The 20,206-nt window shown below is 40.8% G+C and overlaps 1 protein-coding gene across 1 annotated transcript in view; it reads left to right on the top strand.

The window, feature by feature from the left end:
* The window catches only part of LOC126237109 (uncharacterized), a 108,136-nt gene that overhangs the window by 85,092 nt on the left and 2,838 nt on the right, over nt 1-20,206 (top strand). Inside the window, exons 2-4 of the mRNA XM_049946922.1 lie at nt 6,472-6,725; nt 12,058-12,222; nt 13,325-13,436. Coding sequence (XP_049802879.1) covers nt 6,490-6,725; nt 12,058-12,222; nt 13,325-13,436 — 513 coding nt within the window. The 5' untranslated portion in view covers nt 6,472-6,489. The remainder of the gene's footprint in view (nt 1-6,471; nt 6,726-12,057; nt 12,223-13,324; nt 13,437-20,206) is intronic.

Raw genomic sequence — 20,206 nt, 5'->3', positions numbered from 1 at the left:
AGAATTTGGTACGATATCCCTCGGTCGAACATCCAACAACTCTGTCATTCAGTGCCAAGCCGAATTGATTGTGTAGGGGCCAGAGGTGGACCAACTCGTTATTGACTTGCTCACTTTGTGAAGCCTTTTCTCTTGAATAAATCATCCAATTTTTCAAACAGTAATAACTTGTTCATATGTAGAGGTATGTCACATCTTTTGACTTTCGTCCCATTCAGATAAGTCCTTCGTGGTGCGTGTTTTTTTTTTTAATCTTGCAGTTTCTTTCATAGTGTGTGAAGGAGAATTAACTGCTGACATTTTTGCGACATCGAGAACTCGGTTAACCAGAACATTATTTCATGTCTACTTTACTCAATTTACAAACACTCGGGTTATGTAACTTAAACCAGTGGCCTTAAAATTGTTTATGGTATTCACTTTTATAGTTAACTAATGGAGTACTTGGCGTTGTCTGGGTATGTATTTATTACAGTCTTCTATTAGTTCCCCTCCTTCTTCCCCCTCTGTCTCTATGCATTTACTCCTCCACCTCTCTATCCATCTACTCCTACTCCCTCTCTCTTTCTGTCTGGTTACCCCCTTCTGTCCATCTGCTCCTTCCCCTCTATGCTCCCTCTCCCCCTCCCGGTATGTCATGCCAATATCCTCTTCCTTTCTATCTCCTCCTCACCGCCTCTACATTCATCTCCTCGTCTCACCTCTCTCTTCCATTTCGTCCTCGTCCATTCCGTCCATTGCCCCTGCTCTATCTCTAACCCTGGTAAACGTATGTGTACAAAGTTTGGCTGAAATCCTGGGATTTTGCAGGCAGTTGCCCGTTTTACACATGTCAGCTATATTTCACACATATCTAACGTATTTCCCACTTGTTTGTACACTTAGGTCGGTTGTTCTTCTCTAGCGAATTTCGCCCTGCAGTTTCGTTTTTGAGCAGCTCAATGTTTATAACATCGTCTCTCCTGAATTACTTAATACAATTTTGCTCGTACATTCACTGCTGTATGTGAATAGCACGTACAAAATGAGTCGCGAATACATCTTGTAGTAAAGAAGTATTAAATAGAAACGTCATGCTGGATGCAGCAGTTTTAATGCATGAACAGCAAAAGTGCAGCAACATTCTTTTCATCATTTTGTGGGCGCTGTCAGTGAGAAAAACTTTTGTAAATGTTTCGAAGTATATGTAAAGCTTGAAGTCAATAAGTGCTTTCATTCTCTAATGCTGGATGAATAAAGTCTGGGTATTCACGTGTCGTTGGCTACACTTCTTCTTCACCCCCACAAACGTGTACCACGTTTGATTGAAATCGGTGTAGAGGTTTAGGAAGGTGTGGAATGTACATAAATAAGTACATTTTTGTAAGATTATGGATTACACAGCACTGGTCGGTAAGACTGGTCCATTACCTGTGATGCCTAATGCCACTTGCAAGTGCGTATTCATAAAGATATTTTTAATGTATCTTAACGCCCATACAGTATCATGAAGGATTAGGAATTTTGTTTCTGTGCCTGGTCACGGAACGTTTTAAATGATTAAAAAGTCTTGCAGTAGACAGTCAATCCGTGTGACAGCAATAATCATAGACAGAAACAGATAACATGTCCCTTGCATCGTCAAATCATGAATATACGAAAATCAGATTCAGGAAGAAATTCTTTTGGTCTGAGAGTTCGATCGTTTGTGTAACAGCAAAAGGCAAATAATCGTCGACGTGGAGGTGGTAGGAACATCATAGAGTTTGGCTTGTCCCGGTTAGAGGTCGTATTCCGAAACCTTCGTCCGGCTTGACAGCCAGTTCACAGTACCAACTACACAAGTCGCGTCGTTTGACGTGGAATTGGAATGATGTGGCAAATTTGGATGTTTTTGGCACGCAAAAGTTTTATTAATGATAAAATTCACAGAAGGCAAATGCGAAGATTGTGTATTACGTTCCGATCTGGGGGCGATCTGCAGATTGTAATTTAAAAAAAAAATACATCAGAGTCAAGATCGAATTTAAATATTTATTTCGAATAGACTGATTTAAATGCGATCTTGGCTCCGAAGTATTTCTTCACTTATTACAATAGGAAAGAATGTGTGACCAGTCGAAGATAGAAACAGGCACCAAGCTTAACATTAAGCTGTTCCTGACACGTTAGCTAAGTTCTGTGTCACTGATTGCTTTGTTAGACCTGAGGGAATTTCTTCGTTTTGTATCTTACTCTGCCTTCCTTGTGTATCATTTATTACTCTAGGTGGCGTGGGAAGATGACTCGCTGCATGGAAGACGAGAGATCATCCCAAACCGCTGCGTACGCTCTCTGGGCAAGAAATATATGCAACGTCATAACTGTCACACCGTTTTTTAAACAGGTGCTCAACATTAATCTGCTTTTTTTTATTTGCCTTCTGAGTGGATTTCAGACAGCCATCAAGTACACAAGATAAGACGGTGGTCGAAAACACTTGATACTTATCGCACAAAAGGATGTATATATATTCCTCCGGCACTGTTGTCCAAACTATATCCTTCAGTTGACTGAGAAAAAGGTAAGGTTGACATCGCTGCAGCACTTGTACTGTATTCACTTTAATTCACTGCTAATGCCGCATATACACTGGAGTGCAGAACCTAACAACGAAAGTAGCTGTCGTACGGTGTATCAAGTAACATAGATCTATGAAACTTGGACCATCCGTAGTAAGAACTACTACATTATAGTACAAAAGGTAACTGAAAGAAATGAGCAATGAGACGTGTATAAATGACTCATTTGTACAAACACAATAACTACACCACGATTCATGATGCTCCTTAGGACATTACAGAAGGCAGGACTTGGTTCTCTACCGAGCGAGTGATCGTCACGGACGGCAGTGCATGGCCTGCATCATGTTACCACACTGACCACAAGACTAGAAAGGAGTTCTTGTCGTAGGATGTTCCATTTTTCCACCAGCGTGATTGGATGGTCGTTAGTGCATTCGGACGTGCTGCTACACGTCTCTCCAACCCTATCCACACGTGCTCGATGGGATTGTAGTCGTGAGGGGGGGGGGGGAGGGAGGGGGGGGTACGAGCAGGCCAGTCCATTCGTTAGAATATCCTCTCGTTCCAAGAGGTCATCCAACTGCGCTGTTCGATGCGGTATCTCGTTGTCATCCATGAGAGTTACTCAGGGCTGAATGCACTCCGGAAAGGCCCACTTGGGGAAAGTGTTCAGTGTCACAGTAACGTTGATAGGTGAGTGTATCGTGTTCAAAAATTTGGAGGTCCCTACACCCATGAACATCATCGCTCCCCATACCATAGCACCTGGTTAACCAAAACTTGCAAGTTCGACAATGCTGGGCATAACCCTCATATGGTGACAAGTGGGAACAGCTAATGCAGCCAAGTACATTGTTGAGCATAATGGATTGGCCTCCCATTGAGTACGTGTGGGATGCGTAGGGGAGGTGTGCACCAGCGACCATCCAGCAGTTGTCAATGGCACTGGTGGAGGAATGGAACGCCTCCCACAAGAACTCCTTACCAACATTGTGGACGGGATGGAAACACGTTGCAAGCCCGCATGGCCGTCCATGGTGATCGCACACCTATTAAGAACCATGTCCCGCCTTTTGTAATGTTCAGGGAACCATCTTGAATCGCGGTGACTACAGAGCGTTTTTTTTTTTTTTTTTTTAATGGAGCTTTCATTTCTGTTGCCTCATTGTGCATTTCTTTCATTTAACTTTCTGTACTGTACTGTACTATATTATAGCATTTCTTACCATGAATGGATCAAATTTCATCGAGCTATGTTACTTGCTAGTGACACATCATGTGAAGGTTACTTTCTTCCTTAAGTTTGCACACCAGTGAAGTTGAAAGCTGATAGATGTTAATGTTGTTTCCTGCTATCAAGTTTCCGTTCTAGGATAAAATTTTTGAGCGTTTCTCTTTTGAACAGCTATTCACACTATGTATATGTATACTCTGAATTGTCAAAACAGACTGCAGTATTGAGATGGCTGCACAGGCACGTTCCAGCAGACAGTAAATAAGAACATAAGCGTTTGACTAAAGGGTGTCGCGTAGCCATTTGAGCGTTCGACTGACTGCTGTGAATAAGATCGCTGCAGAACTGAACGTTGGGTGTCAGGAAACCATTCCCATTGCGACTTTATGGTGCCAAATGAACCGCTTAGTTTTTGAGCAGTCGAGACCGCCTCGACTCTTTTGCCTTCCCATGAGGTCTGTCCACTCTGCGTTCACTGAATGATGTTAACAACCATGTTGCTGCTCTCTGATCGGATATAACAACAATTCTGGGCCAAGAAACGCACTCATCGAATGTGGGAAAAACTTTGGTAAATGGTTGACGATACAGAACGCAGCACGTCGAACAGAAATGACAGCAGGAGGAGAATTGTAGATATAACATACACCATATCGGCGAGTTCGGCAATAATGGAAATGTGTGGCTAAAGTTATTGAAAAGGATGCAAGGATAACTGATCATTTTATACCACGTAATTTGATATCAAACGTATAGTTCGGCTTTGGAAGTCATTTAACAACTGGAAATGCTGTATCCTCTTTTCTCTGTGAGGTACTGGATGCGTTAAACAAAAGATTTCGAACGCTAGGCATATTTTTCGATTTAACTAAGCCGTTTGATTGTGTTGGTCACAAATATTGCTCCAGAAGTTGGAATTGGTTCACCTCTTACTTTAACAAAAGACAGCAAAAGGTCATTATTAAAAGATCATTATTCTCAGTGCTGAGAATGGCTGTGATGTGGGGTCTGAGTCGGGTACAGTCAAATGGGGGTGCCCCAGGGGTCAGTGTTGGGGCCACTCCTGTTCCTTATTTATGTAAATGATATGCTAGTATTACTGGTAGCTCTAAAATATTTCTGTTTGCTGATGACATTAGTTTGGTAGTAAAAGATGTTGTTTACAACATTGGCTCCGTTTCAAATAGCGCAGTTCATGACATAAGATCATGGCTTGTAGAAAATAAACTAACACTAAAGTTCAGTGAGATTCATTTCTTTACAGTTTCTAACACACAATTCAACAAAACCCGACGTTTTGATTTTACAGAATGGGCATATGATTAGTGAAACTGAACAGTTCAAATTTCTGCGTGTTCAGATAGATAGTGAACTGTCGTCAAAAGCCCACGTTCAGGATCTTGTACAAAGACATAATTGATTGGCGACTCCATGTTGTCTTGTGCACTACGACCAGATAACAGGTATACTTGAAAAAAGAGACAGCATTGGTCATATATATTTTTTACTATTGCAAAATCGATTTTCTGTCACTGAGTGACCATCTTCAGTGCCATATTGTATAACGTAAATTGGGATGCACTGTAGTCACTATGCTTACGGCGATCACGTAGACTCGCCGTAAGCTTAGTGACAACAGTGCATCCCAATTTAAGTTATACAATATAGCACTGAAGATGGTCACTCAGTGACAGAAAATCGATTTTGCAATAGTAAAAATATACGACCAATGCTGTCTCTTTCTTCAAGTATAAAAAAGGCATAATTTTTACGATTCGAACGTTATCTGAAGTAAGTGATTGTTCGTTACGGAAATTAGTCTAATTTGCTTATTTTGATTAACTTATGTCGTATGGTATTATATTTTGGGTAAATTTTGCCATTCTAAAAGGATACTGTTGCCTCAGAAACGGACGTGGTGTAAGTTGGCGAACCTCATGTCGACCCCTGTTCACTAGTTTGGGTATTTTGAAAATGGGCTCTCAATATGTCTATTCTTTACCGTCGTTTCTTGTTAACAATATCAGCTTATTCCCAAGAGTAAGCAGATTTCACTCAGTTAATACGCAGAAGAAACCCAACCTGAATTTGGGTCGGACTTTCTTAACTCTTGTGCAGAAAGGGATGCAGTAAACTGCTACATCCATTTTCAATAAGCTGTCACAAGAATTAAAAAAATTGTTAGCATATCGAAACTGGGTTCCCTCGTTCACTCCTATTCTGTTGAGGAGTTCCTTGAAAAATAAGCTGATTCTTACGTTGTATTGTTGATTGCGTTTACGTAAGCTTATGGCTTGACTTCTGGGTTCATTAACATATTATTTTTATCTATTATTACTCTTATGTTGAAATTTCATGTACTAACAAGCTCCACGACCTTGGAAATTTGCTCGTCCATTTGATCGTACGGAACTTGACGTGTAAATAAATAAAATAAGAAAAAAAACGACCTCGTGAACAATCAGAGAGTTACCTTATGCTCCACTCAGATACATTCCCACTCTGAGACGTTCTTTATCGGTTTCATTCAACAGCAACACTCAACTTTTCAACTGAACGTTTTGATGGCTGAAAAGCTGTGAACAGTGATGTTCGGAGCAAAGAGGTTAGGTGAACTAGATAGAAACTAGAAGCTACGACCGAAAACGGATTTTACATTATATCAGTTAGTAATGAAAGTTGCTATGTTTGCAGTTTACAACCTTCACGAGAATGAGGACATCTGTTTACGTTGCTGTGCTGGCGCTGCTGTTGGGCAGTGTGACGACGTCCGACGAGCATGACCGCAGTCACCTAGTCGAAAAGCTGCTGCGCCTCGGCTCTGGACAACTTGCTGCAAAGCTGATACCAGGCCTTAAACTCACTCACGTCGGTGCTGTTAGACCCATTTCCGGTGACGACCTGGTAGTCAGCCAACTCTCCTTCTCACTGGATTCTACAACCCAAGAGTGAGTACAACTTAGCGTTTGCCTAAAGGGTCCTAAAATTTCACTAGACATTACTTGGCGTTCGATAAACTGCTAATGTTGTCATGTAATCTTTCTGCTGTTGACGTGTTAACTAGCCATCCTCCACCAGTGCCCAGGTGCTAAGGAAGTGTTTAAATGCGACCCTTTCATTTTCCTTAAGCGCTACTGACGTGTTTATGCGTCCATTTCCTCAGAGACACTAACTGCTGCAGACGAATTTCTTCCATATCCCAGTGAATAAAAAAATATCGCGTATATATCACACTACATATTTGTCTGTTTGCATGCTATCATTTGCAGAAAAAATCGGTTCGATATTTTGAGCCATTTAGGAAATATGAGGATTTTTACGAACACATAATTCCCTGGAATGAGATTTTCACGCTGCAGCGGAGTGTGCGGTCATATGAAATTTCCTGGCAGATTAAAACTGTGTGCCGAACCGAGACTCGAACTCTGGACCCTGGCCTTTCGCGGGCACGTGCTCCACCATCTGAGCTACCCAAGCACGACTCACGCCCCGCACTCATAGCTTTACTTCCGCTAGTACCTCGTCCCCTACTTTCCAAACGTCACAGAAGATCTTCTGCGATGGTACAGCACTCGTGGCTGCCGCATCGCGGTCGCGAAGTGGGGCCGAGGCAGTTTCAAATAAGTTTTCACAGTCTGACAATAATTTGTGGATTTGTAGTTTCAGCTTGTCGATGTCCACTATGGTCAAACGGTAGTTACTGTTATTCTGAAGAAGGTTTGGTTATCCCGACTGAGACCTAGGTAAACGGTGCAACTGAGGCTGTTGATTATTAAAATTAAAATTTATACAGTTGCTAACATGGCCGCGAAATGTTGAAGATATTCTCTGTTTACTATTCTCTGTTTACTATCCTGTGTTAACTATTCTTGCCAGCTGCACAGTGAAATTGTGCTGCAGCGTCACACAATCATCCATCGGCCACCATAGTTTACAGTGTTCCATTTTTCGTCGATACCTGTACAAATATCGATTTTCAACCAGTCCGTACAACTCCTTCGTGGTGCGTCGGTTTTTCTGTGTGTATAATGACATGCATGTCCGGTAGAACAGACACTGTGACGATTCACAGCTGTACGAAATACTTCGAAATTTATTCGCTGACTTTGAATCCCTAATATCAGTCGTATTAGGTACAGACCTATTACATAATATTGGCATACGGAAATCTGTGCCAGTCCGGGTCTCGAAATTGGATGTCCCATTAAACACCAGTGGTATCCTAAACCAGTTCGGCTGTCTACGCACGTTCCCTAGACAGACCCAGAGAGCTCCATACGCCGCACTCTCTACATCCTTATAACGTAATCAAAGTAATTTTACAAGAATTAGGTGATGTATTTGGTGGGCTACTATAGAAGTATGTTGACAGTATGAAGGATGTAGATCTGTGTCGGTCCGCTAACAGTAAGTAGAAAAGCCTGTTTAGATTCCGGGTCTGCCACAAATTTTCATACGTCAGTATTGGAAAGTAGATCTATATCTAATACAGCCTATGCCAGGAATTCGCAGTCAGCGAATATATTTCAAAATATATTTAAATCAAAGGTCTATACCTACTTGGAAAACAAATATTTTGCACTGAAATTGGGGAGCAATGTTGCACTGATATTGGTTATCTCGTATAAATTATTACTAAAATATCAATTTAAAATGTTCTAAGATGAACACAATCTCGTCTTTAGAAGTTTAGAAATAAACATGCGAATGAAATGAATCAGGAGAGAGAGAGAGAGAGAGAGAGAGAGAGAGAGAGAGAGAGAGAAAATGTGACAGTGGGACATTATGGTGTCTTACCTAGCCTGCTGGCGGTAATATTTTCAGAGCTGCTGCTGGCTGCAGGCCGGTGATTTACTCTTTGCAAACAGTATATATCTTGGCTGCTTCAGAAAACTCACAAAACCTCTGCTGAGTATCCTTGTGTGCAAACAATAGTGAACAGACGATTCTAATCTACAACTGAAAGATTTAAGAGCTGTTCGGCTTAAGGACGGGTAAAGGAACTGGAGATGCTGTTCGACTCAAAGGAATAACTGATAGGTCTTCTGATGCCCAGGAAAATATAGGCATGATTGTCCACTTTTTATTGACTTTGTATAAATTTTTGATAGAGTACAGTGGGTTAAGCTTTTAGGTGTTCTGAAGCAAATTAGTTTACTGAAAAGAATATGGAGTGATAAAGAATCTGTTCATCACACAACAGGTAAAATTAAGGATAGAAGACTCGATGATAGAAGAAAAGGATGTGGGGGAAGAGTTACACAAGGCTGTTGTCTTTCACCTACTCAGTTTAATGTCTGTTTAAATATTCAGCTAAAAATCACTTTCAACAACAGAGTGGTGTGATAATGGGAGGAAGGATATTCGAATGCATAAGATTTCTTATGATATCGTGTTACAAAGTGGAAATGAAAAAGTCAGTTAACAATAATTTGTGAAAGGAACTGAAAGCGTGGAATGTGGGATAACGATAAATGTGCAAAAGACTAAGGCAAGGGTTTATGCAAGGCAACTAAGGACGACAGAAATGAAAATTTGTGATGAGTTAGTGGAACAAGTTGATAGCTTCAGGTACCAAGCATGCAAAATGACTTGTAGTATGATACATAATTGAGAAATAACAATCATTTAAGAAAAGATTAGTAAAGTGTCTTGTATGAGGTGTGGCCTTGTATGGTGTAGAAAAATGGACATTGCGGTGGAGAGAGAGGAAATGCCTAGAGACTTCAGAGATATGGATTTGGAGGAGAAAGGAAGGAGTGAAATGGACAGATAAGATAAATAATGAAGTTGTGTTACACACAATGAATACGAATAGACAAATGTTGGAAACAACTAACAGGAGGAAAAGAAACTGGCTAGCTGACTGGATGATAAGAGGCTGCTTAGTAAATGATACATTGGGTACATTTGCATGGACGAGAGGCACTGCGTGGCTTACAGGATGAAATAGGCTTAAATCCCTATCCAGCAGTCCTAATATCCATAATATGGTGACTGGGAAGACAATCAGATATGGAAGAAAATACTAGATAATAAACGACATCAAATTAAGTGAATGATACACAGTTTCGAAAATGATGGCGGAAAACTGAGAGGGCTAGAGAATGCTGAACTTGCAGTGATGGACCCCTCCGTATTGGCAGATCAGATCATCACCATTATAATCATCAGTCTGCTTAAGTGTTCCTGTACTTTGGCCAAACTATTATATTGAAATATGCACGTCAGTGGGCGTCGCATTACAGTTCATTGTCTTAAAAGAGCTACCAGTATTAAATGGTTTAATGCCGGTTTTCATAATCCCAGGTGAGGCATTGTCCCTATCTGAATCAGGAACCAAGGACGGAAGGAAGATACTCATCTTGTCGCATCGATAACGGGTCCGTTAGCTACGGACTCAGGCTGAGATTCGTCGAAGGTGTGAAGGAAATTCTTCGCGTCTTTTCAGTGCAACTATTTTTTAGTGCAATCATCCTGCAATTTGCATGAAACGATTTAAGGCAATTACGGATATTTGGATTGCCTGACAGGAATTTTAATCTCACTTGTTACGTAAACCACTCTAGGGCCTTAACGACTCCATCACCTTTCTCAAATCTATGTTCCCATGCCCAGCGTTGGACATCTCAGTTCGTGCAAACCGCACCGTAGCTCATTTGCCCAACGTGCATGGTACTTTCATAACCCAATGAAAGTGAAACATTGCGAAGATGACGCTGTAGTGATCCGTTCACTGTAGCAGCGATGGACGGTAACAAAAGCCATCTGGATGACATAAGTCTAGCAGCTTCTACATTAAATTTTAAGTTAAGCCAATGACGTCTTTCGTTTATTTCGGAGAAATCATGTTACCTCTCACGGATGACACTACAAAACATCCATCAACTACTTTTATCATCACAATTTATCCTAATGTCTTCTGAGTAGTATACCCGTACATGGTGATACAAGGAAGCGGTAAATTCTGAAGTAATAAACACAAAGGTAAAGAACATTAATTTAAAAGTTTTATCATTGAAAATAACCTGTGAAATACAGGCTATTAAGTGCTGCTAAAAAAAGGCTTTGCAAAGTCCTACAAGATATCTGTTCAAACTTTTGCCCTCTTGGGATGAAATTCTGAAATTTTTAAAGACAATTCGAATCACTTCCATTGGTGCTTCTCCAGTCTTAGTTCTCACCTCAGCGATTATCGTTGGGCTAGTGGTATAACTTTCCCTTTGCTTTTGAATATGCTCAGCTGCAAAAGTCTCTATCATATGTATTTTTCCTTTAGACGTTACTTCGTTGTATTCCCTCTGTCACCCGCAAAGAAGTAATCACACCAACCTTTATCCAGTGCATTCGTCGTTCATGTAACTGACGAGAATTTTCATGTTCCCAATACCGAAAAATCGGTTTCTTTACGTGTCTAGTTATACAAAAAGGAGTCTCATCCACGAAAAGATTGTCGACAAAATGGGGGCAGTCATTAATCATTACCATAATTTTTCACTGAAGTGTTGTATTCAGATGGTTTCAGTTCCTGTACAACTTGAATTTTATTGGGGTTAACCTACGGATCAATGCAGAGTACCATAGGCCATTGTTCGGCTTAGATTTAACATAGCCACCTTCTTCCTTGTACATTGCCGAGGGCTCTCTCTGATTGACGCCCGAAATGTTTTTAACTTTTCCTGGGTTTCGTACCATACTTTGACCTCTTGGTGAAGTTCTTTTTGTAGCTGTACGTATCTTCTCGGAATTATCAATCCATTTATTGATGACGTGGCGAGATGGAACGCGCCCATGCCCTCCTGAATTGTAACGAAGTCGGAATTGCCCAAGAGCAGCAGTCAGCCTGTCGCCATTCTTGTGAAATGCTTTCACGCCAATGCACGTTGTGATACTGGTTCACGACTATTAAACGGCAAGTACTTTGCCGCATAGAGACGCCGCTTCCATCTTTCTACCAACTCATCAGGGCTGCCACAACTACTTTCAAGGTTTCCTAGTACCACACTGCATACAGGTAGGTATGCCACCCCACTATATCATCCCCCATGAGCAGGCTTTTATCAAGTCTTCACCGAACATGAACAGTTATAGTTTGTCAGTCCGCTAGGTGGAAATAAACCGTTAGCACCAGTCTCTTGGATTTGATCTAAATGAAAGATATGTACATTTGGCAGGCTGACTTCACAGTGACTGTCTCATCAAATGTAGGCTTTCACTGTAGAGATATTCTTTTTCCAGTGACGAGTATTTTACTTATGATACCCCTACGCCGTGTTTTAGTGTGGAAGGAGTCCTGAGTGACCTTACCATCTCTGGAATCTCATCGCTTAAAGTGAAGAGAACTGGTAGAACCATCGAAGTTAGCGGAGACATCACTATGGAAGGAAACTACGAGCTGGCCGGCACTGTGAGAGAGGGCCGTCTGGACGGGGCAGGAGCAATCAGGTGAGTCAATTATCACTTCTTCTCTGGCCCATAGTCTACTTGCCGAGTAAATCTAAGAATGTAACAAGCAGACGAGGCTGGTGAGGCAATGGCGCGCACCTCATCATCCAGATCGATTCGTAGTTGTGGAAGATACTTACATTAGTATTTTGCCAGTGAGAACACTAGATATGTTATGACATCCATCAGACTGTGTGACAATTTTTCGAGTTAAATTTTATATCTTTCTCCTGTGCATAACGGAATAAAAAAATGTAATACAGTTGAGTCTGACTTGTCATTAAAACTTAGACGGTAATCTCTTCGTTTCCCTTGACATCCTCTACACTCTAATACATAACTAGTACAGCATCACAGAAATGGTACTTCACTGCACAGGAGCCATCACAGTTAATCCCCTCACATAGTTAGAAACGCAGAGAAAACAAACTGACTTAGTACTTAATTATGTCATACGAAAACTCACTAAGTTTGTGTTCGAAATACGTTTACGCATGCAGTGGACGAGCATGTTATCAAGTTCATTTCCTTGAACTTTACCAAGAGGCAAAGCCTACGGAGTTTCACCGTAGCCAGATTTAAAAAAAAACATGCATAAATGTTTTGACCAGTGGTCATAGCAAATGCATACTTGAGTGCACTCAGATCATGCTACTTTGAAAGAGGCCAATATTAAGAGAACACATTTGATAAGAATGCAAATTTGCTGCATAATTTTCATGTATTTTATGTCACACCCTATACCAGAAGTTTTACACAAGAACGTATAAGCTTGTCTGTGTAAGTAAGCCGATTTGATGAACCGTGTCCACTGAAATGTAGAAACGAATGTTTCACGAAACATACGAATGCATTTTAATAAAGCGAGCCGTCTCACGCCTTCTGTGTCAACGAAGGTCTGTGATATCGAAAACTGTAGACGTATGAACTTCGAAAAGACATAAAAATAGGTTTCTCAGTCAGTTGTTTGTTGTTATCGGTTATTTCCTGAAAATCTATAGACTCTTTTAAGTTAAAAAAATCGTCTCTCTGCTTTGGACTCTACATGACAAGGTTTGCGTTTTATCGGCATAGATTCAATCTTGTGGTGTTACTGTTTCAGCATAAATGCGCCTGGTTTTCAAGCCTCAGCTACTGCAGATACCACACCGATTGACGACACCACAGCTAACGTCAACTCTGTGCAGTTATCAGTGTCTGCACCATCTGTTACGGTTAGTATTAGTTATAAATAAGCGTTTCTCAGTTCATTGCACTGAGAAAAACGGACGTCTATTTTACTTATGGATGGAACTATCATTTTGAACAATAACAGATAGTAATCCTTCGATCAAATACGTATCTTTATGCTAGCTTTATCATTACGACTGAAAACTGTTGAATGATGGAATTCGCATCACTTCATGATTTATTATAAAATATCTTATCACTTGAGTATCCGAGTAGTACAGGAGACCAGAGGATATATCTGCAAAACACTTCACATGTCTTTTTTCGCTTTCCGTAAATCCATATCACCTAATGTGTTCATGTATTTCAGTATATTGAGAATACTGACTTTGTCCCTTCGCTCCAGGATACAGATATTCGAGCGACAACTCCAGATCTGTCTTAACTCCCTCTCCGGTTGTATCCTCTGCTGCTGATGTGACCAGCCGCGATTTTCTCTTTTGTGCCAACCACTTAATCTCAGAGTAGCACTTAGACAAAAATATCCTTGGTTATTTGTTGTCTATATTCCAATCTTTGTCTTCCACTACAGTGTTTACCTGCTGGAGGTCTCAACACTTCTCATATCGTCCTGTCACTTCTTATAGTCAGCGTCTGCCACAGTCAGCGTCTGCCACACACTCCCGTCCTTGCCATTGCTGTGTCATTTATTATCTTATCAGGTCACTAAATTTTCGGCATCTTTCAGCAACACAACGTTTTTAACACCTCCTTTTCTTTCCAGGTGTTCTCAGAGTCCATAGTTCACTTCATTACAATGCTGTGCTCCAAACGTACATTCTCTTAGATTCGTTGCTCAAATTAAGAACTATGTTTAACACTAGAAGGATTGTTTTAGCGACTAATGTCATATTTACTTGTGCTGGTCTACTGCTTGCACCCGCCCTACTTCTTGTGTAATGTGTTATTTTACTTCGATGGTAGCAGAAGTCCTTCGTCTACTTCTTAGTCTTCAGCTGTGATGTTAAGTTTATTCCTAATCTCTTACCTGTCATTCCATTTTATTTCGTCTTTCTTTGATTTACCCTCAGTTCACAGTCACTACTTATTAGACTGTTCATCTCATTTAAAACGTCCTGTAAATCCTTCTCAATCTCACTGAGGATAACTAAAACAACTACAGTTACCACTGATGCACTTTCATCTTAAATGTTAATCTCATGTCTTTTAGTTTCGTCTTTGCTTGATGCACTTTCATCTTAAATGTTAATCTCATGTTTTTTAGTTTCGTCTTTGCTTCTTCTACGTGCTGTTTGGACAACAGAGAAGAAAGAGTAATTCCTGGCCTTACACCCTTTTTTAACCAACACCTTCTCTCTTGGTCTTCCGTTCTCACTATTCCCTTTTGGTTCTTATACACATTTCATATTACCCTCTACCCATGTAACTTATTCCTACTTTTCCAAGAACTTCGAACGACTAGCATCATTTTAAGTTTCAGACCGCTTTTAAAATGGCAAATCCAATGAAGGTGTCTTTTCTAAAGTCTTGCCTCCATTATCAATCACAGCTGTCTCCTTTGTGCCTTCAATTATGCCTTGTTTCTTCGCCAGTCTCTGAAAGCTCTGTCAAACTCTGATAATACACTACTGGCCATTAAAATTGCTACACCAAGAAGAAATAAAGATGATAAACGGGTATTCATTGGACAAATGTATTGTACTAGAACTGACATGTGGTTACATTTTCACACAGTTTGGGTGCATAGATCCTGAGAAATCAGTACCCAGAACAACCACCTCTGGCCATAGTAACGGCCTTGATACGCCTGGGCATCATTTGCTAATCATTTGCATATCACAGCATCTTCTTCCTGTCGGTTAAATTTCGCGTCTGTAGCACGTCATCTTCGTGGTGTAGCAATTTTAATGGCCAATAGTGTATGATGCCTATGTCACTGAAATCGACTTCTATTTCTTCTTTTGTCACGACAGCACACAGTTCTTGTCCCCCATAGAGGGCCACCTGTCACCACTCAGTGTACATCCAGTTTCTGTACTGGCTGCAAATTCCAGCCTTTGTCGATGATGAACAGAAGTCAGCGTGGGTGCATGTACGAAGCTGCTGTTGCGCAGGCTCATATGCAGCAAAGTTCGCTGAACAGTCTTTGAGGGGACACAGTAGCCCCTTGGTTCATCGTGGTGGTCAGTCCCTCAACAGTTGCACATCTATTCGCCCGCACGCATCTCCGCAGCCGTCGTTCAGCCCTGTCAACTAACGCCCTTGTACACCGTAGTTGCCTCGGCACCAGTCTTGGATACCGCTATTTTCCCTTTTCCCATGTATGTATACTTAAACTACGGTGCACGCGAACATTTTACAGACTTCCGCTTGATAACGCTTCCACCATTGTCCCAAAAGTCAACGATTATGCCCTATTGGAAGTCACATAAGTGGATCAACTGGTTTTGTTTTACACAAGGTTTCTTTGCTGTTACCATCCTTGAACTTGTGTATGATTCCCACTTTAAGTGATGTCCATTCCTTTTCAACTGTACTGCTGAATTTAGTAATTATTATCGCAGTATCCGTAGTATAAGAGAACTTGAAGTAAACATCCTAATTATTCAGTATCCGACAACATTATACCCTGATTATTTGTGACTGTTCTCTCTTAACCTCGAGCCAAATTGTGATCCGAATGTACATCTGCCTCTACATACGCTTAACAAAATAATATGTGACTTGGCATTCGATGCCTCATCATGCTATCCCAGAGACGAACACCTCCAAACTTCGGGCACTAGTCACAGTAACGGTCAAATTCGTCTGGCAGAAATATCACAATAGAGTAATACTTTGAAGATGGTGAACAATCAAAGTACAGCCATTTATACATCATAATGTATGCCAGCTTCCGCTAATTTCTGTCGCCCACTACAGATCATTGTACATCATGTCTAACACCTCTCTGCTTGCATTCCTGTATCACGTCCCACCACTTATTTATGTTTACTCTCCTCCTCAAATTTCTGGACATCCAAATTTCTGTAGCCACGAAATTATAGAAACGGAAATCTGTCATTTCCCCCAATAGCATTCGACCATTATTGCGCCTGTTACGACATACATGCCCTTCCTTTCATAATCACTTATATTTCAATGAATAACAGTTCTTACACCATCTCGTCTTGCCATTCGTGCAGTCCAACCTCCATAACACCTTCATCAAGATTTTTGTCTCAAATCTCTGGTGACTTGTTTCCAGGTATCCAGCCGGTATGATCTTTCATTTTTTGTGGTTAAAAGAAAACACGCATTACTACACTTGTTTAGCATATCTGGTTCGCTTCATAAATTTTCGCCAAGACAATACAAAATATTATTTTATGTAATTCCTTTCCTTTAAATTATTTAGGTATGTAAAGTATTGTAATTCACATTCTTTCTGCTAACGTTTACAATTGTCAACATGACTGCTGAAGTATGCTGTCGGGCGTTAAGACACTAAAACAGTCAGTTTGAAAAGTAACTTCTGCCTTGTGAAAATCATTGGATTTTATGAAGTTTTCCCTAAGCTTATCTTACATTTACTGTTTCCATATTAAGGAATTACCTTCCTGAATTGATGGCACATTATTCTTTCTGCTCTGTTGAAAACTAGGGATGATGTATTTGCCTAGGGCTAGCGTCTTTGATTTGTAGTCAAAACGTCCTCGGTCCCGGGTTCGAAATCCGGCACTGATTAAATTTTGATTAATAATCAGCAGCGGTGGCCGAAGACTCCCGGCCTTGTCAAAGAGCCGGGGGAGTAGACGGAGGTTTGGGGCATTCTCTTGTCCTAGGTGTGGGAAACTGCCCCTAAAGCCGGAAGAATCAGCAAAGATCAACGGCATGAGGATTGAAGAAGGCAATAGAAACCACTGTATTAAAGACACATAACGTGTATCCACAGAAAATGTGGCCTCGAATTGAAAAAAGTGTCGTGATGATCTCTACATTCGCAAAAGATACCGGAATAGTCCCCCATTCAGATCTCCGAGAGGGGACTGCCGAGGGGGAGGTGACCATGAGAAATGATTGAATAATCAACGAAAGGATAACGTTCTACGAGTCGGGGCGTGGTTGGGAAGCTACAAAATCTGTAAAGGGAAATGCAAAGGCTCAATCTAGGTATAGTAGGGGCCAGTGAAGTGAAATGGAAAGAAGACAGGGATTTATGGTTTGATGAGTATAGGGTCATGTCAATAGCAGCAGAAAATGGTATAACGGGAATAGGATTCGTTACAAATACAAAGTCAAGGCAAAGAGTGTGTTACAGCGAACAGTTCAGTGAGAGGGTTGTTCTTCTCAGAATCTACAGCAAACAAACACCGACAACGATACTTCAAGTATGCACGCCGACGTCACACGCTGAAGACGAAGAAAAAGCAAGTGTGAGGATACTGAAACGGTAATGAAGTAAACAGAGAGATATGAAAATGTAATAATCATGGGGGACTGGAATGCAGTTGTAGGGCAAGGTGAAGAAGAAAAAATTACAGGAGAAAGGTGGGCTTAAGACAAGGAATGAGAGAGGAGAAAGACTAATTGAGTTCTGTAATAAATATCAATTACCTGCAGCGAAAGAGGGTTGTATACATGGAAGAAACCTGGAGATACTAAAAGTTATCAGATAGATTATATAATGGTAAGACAGAGATTTAGGAACCAGGTTTTAAATTGTAAGACATTTCCAGGGGCAGATGTGGACTCTGACCACAATCTATTGGTTATGAAGTGTAGATTAAAATTGAAGGAACTGCAAACAGGTGGGTGTTTAAGGAGATGGGACCTGGATAAACTGAAAGGACCAGAGGTTGTACAGAGTTTCAGGGAGAGCATAAGGGAACAATTGACAGGAATGGGGGAAAGAAATACAGTAGAAGAAGAATGGGTATCTTTGAGGGATGAAATGCTGCAGGCAGCAGAGGATCAAATAGGTAAAAAGACGAGGGCTTGTAGAAACCCTTGGGTAACAGGAGAAATATTGAATTTAATTGATGAAAGGAGAAAATATAAAAATGCAGTAAATGAAGCAGGCAAAAAGGAATACAAACGTCTCAAAAATGAGATCGACAGGAAGTGCAAAATGGCTAAGCAGGGATGGCTAGAGGACAAATGTAAGGATGTAGAGGCTTATCTCACTAGGGGTAAAATAGATACTGCCTACAGGAAAATTAAAGAGACCTTTGGAGAAAAGAGAACCACTTGTATGAATATCAAGAGCTCAGATGGAAACCCAGTTCTAAGCCAAGAAGGGAAAGCAGAAAGGTTGAAGGAGTATATAGAGGGTCTATACAAGGGCGATTTACATGAGGACAATATTATGGAAATGGAAGAGCATGTAGATAAAGATGAAATGGGCGATATGATACTACGTGAAGAGTTTGACAGAGCACTGAAAGACCTGAGTCGAAACAAGGCCCCGGGAGTAGACAACATTCCATTAGAACTACTGACAGCCTTGGGAGAGCCAGTCTTGACAAAACTCTACCATCTGATGAGCAAGATGTATGATACAGGCGAAATACCCTCAGACTTCAAGAAGAATATAATAGTTCCAATCCCAAAGAAAGCAGGTGTTGACAGATGTGAAAATTACCTAACTATAAGTTTAATAAGTCACAGCTGCAAAATACTAACGCGAATTCTTTACAGACGAATGGAAAAACTGATAGAAGCCGACCTCGGGGAAGATCAGTTTGGATTCCGTAGAAATGTTGGAACTCGTGAGGCAATACTGACCCTACGACTTATCTTAGAAGAAAGAAAGATTAAGGAAAGGCAAACCTACGTTTCTAGCATTTGTAGACTTAGAGAAAGCTTTTGACAATGTTGAGTGGAATACTCTAATTCAAATTCTGAAGGTGGCAGGGGTAAAATACAGGGAGCAAAAAGCCATTTACAATTTGTACATAAAGCAGATGGCAGTTGTAAGAGTCTAGGGGTATGAAAGGGAAGCAGTGGTTGGGAAGGGAGTGAGACAGGGTTGTGGCCTATACGCGATGTTATTCAATCTGTATATTGAGCAAGCAATAAAGGAAACAAAAGAAAAGTTCGGAGTAGGTGTTAAAATCCATGGAGAAGAAATAAAAACTTTGAGGTTCGCCGATGACATTGTAATTCTGTCAGTGACAGCAAAGGACTTGGAAGAGCAGTTGAACGGAATGGACAGTGTCTTGAAAGGAGGATATAAGATGAACATCAACAAAAGCAAAACAGGATAACGGAATGTAGTCGAATTAAGTCGGGTGATGCTGAGGGAATTAGATTAGGAAATGAGACACTTAAAGTAGTTAAGAGTTTTGCTATTTGGGGAGCAAAATAACTGATGATGGTCGAAGTAGAGAGGATATAAAATGTAGACTGGCAATGGCAAGGAAAGTGTTTCTGAAGAAGAGAAATTTGTTAACATCGAGTATAGATTTAAATGTCAGGAAGTCGTTTCTGAAAGTATTTGTATGGAGTGTAGCCATGTATGGAAGTGAAACACGGACGATAAATAGTTTAGACAATTAGACAATTAGAGAATAGAAGCTTTCGAAATGTGGTGCTACAGAAGAATGCTGAAGATTAGATGGGTAGATCACATAACTAATGAGGAGGTATTGAATAGAATTGGGGAGAAGAGGAGTTTGTGGCACAACTTGACAAGAAGAAGGGACCGGTTGGTAGGACATGTTCTGAGGCATCAAGGGATCACCAATTTAGTATTGGAGGGCAGTGTAGAGGGTAAAAATCGTAGAGGGGGGCCAAGAGGTGAATACACTAA

Source organism: Schistocerca nitens, chromosome 2 (assembly GCF_023898315.1).
Source record: "Schistocerca nitens isolate TAMUIC-IGC-003100 chromosome 2, iqSchNite1.1, whole genome shotgun sequence".
NCBI lineage: Eukaryota > Metazoa > Arthropoda > Insecta > Orthoptera > Acrididae > Schistocerca > Schistocerca nitens.
The sequence above is the reverse complement of the archived record's forward strand: the minus strand, read 5'-3'. Positions and strand labels throughout refer to the sequence as shown.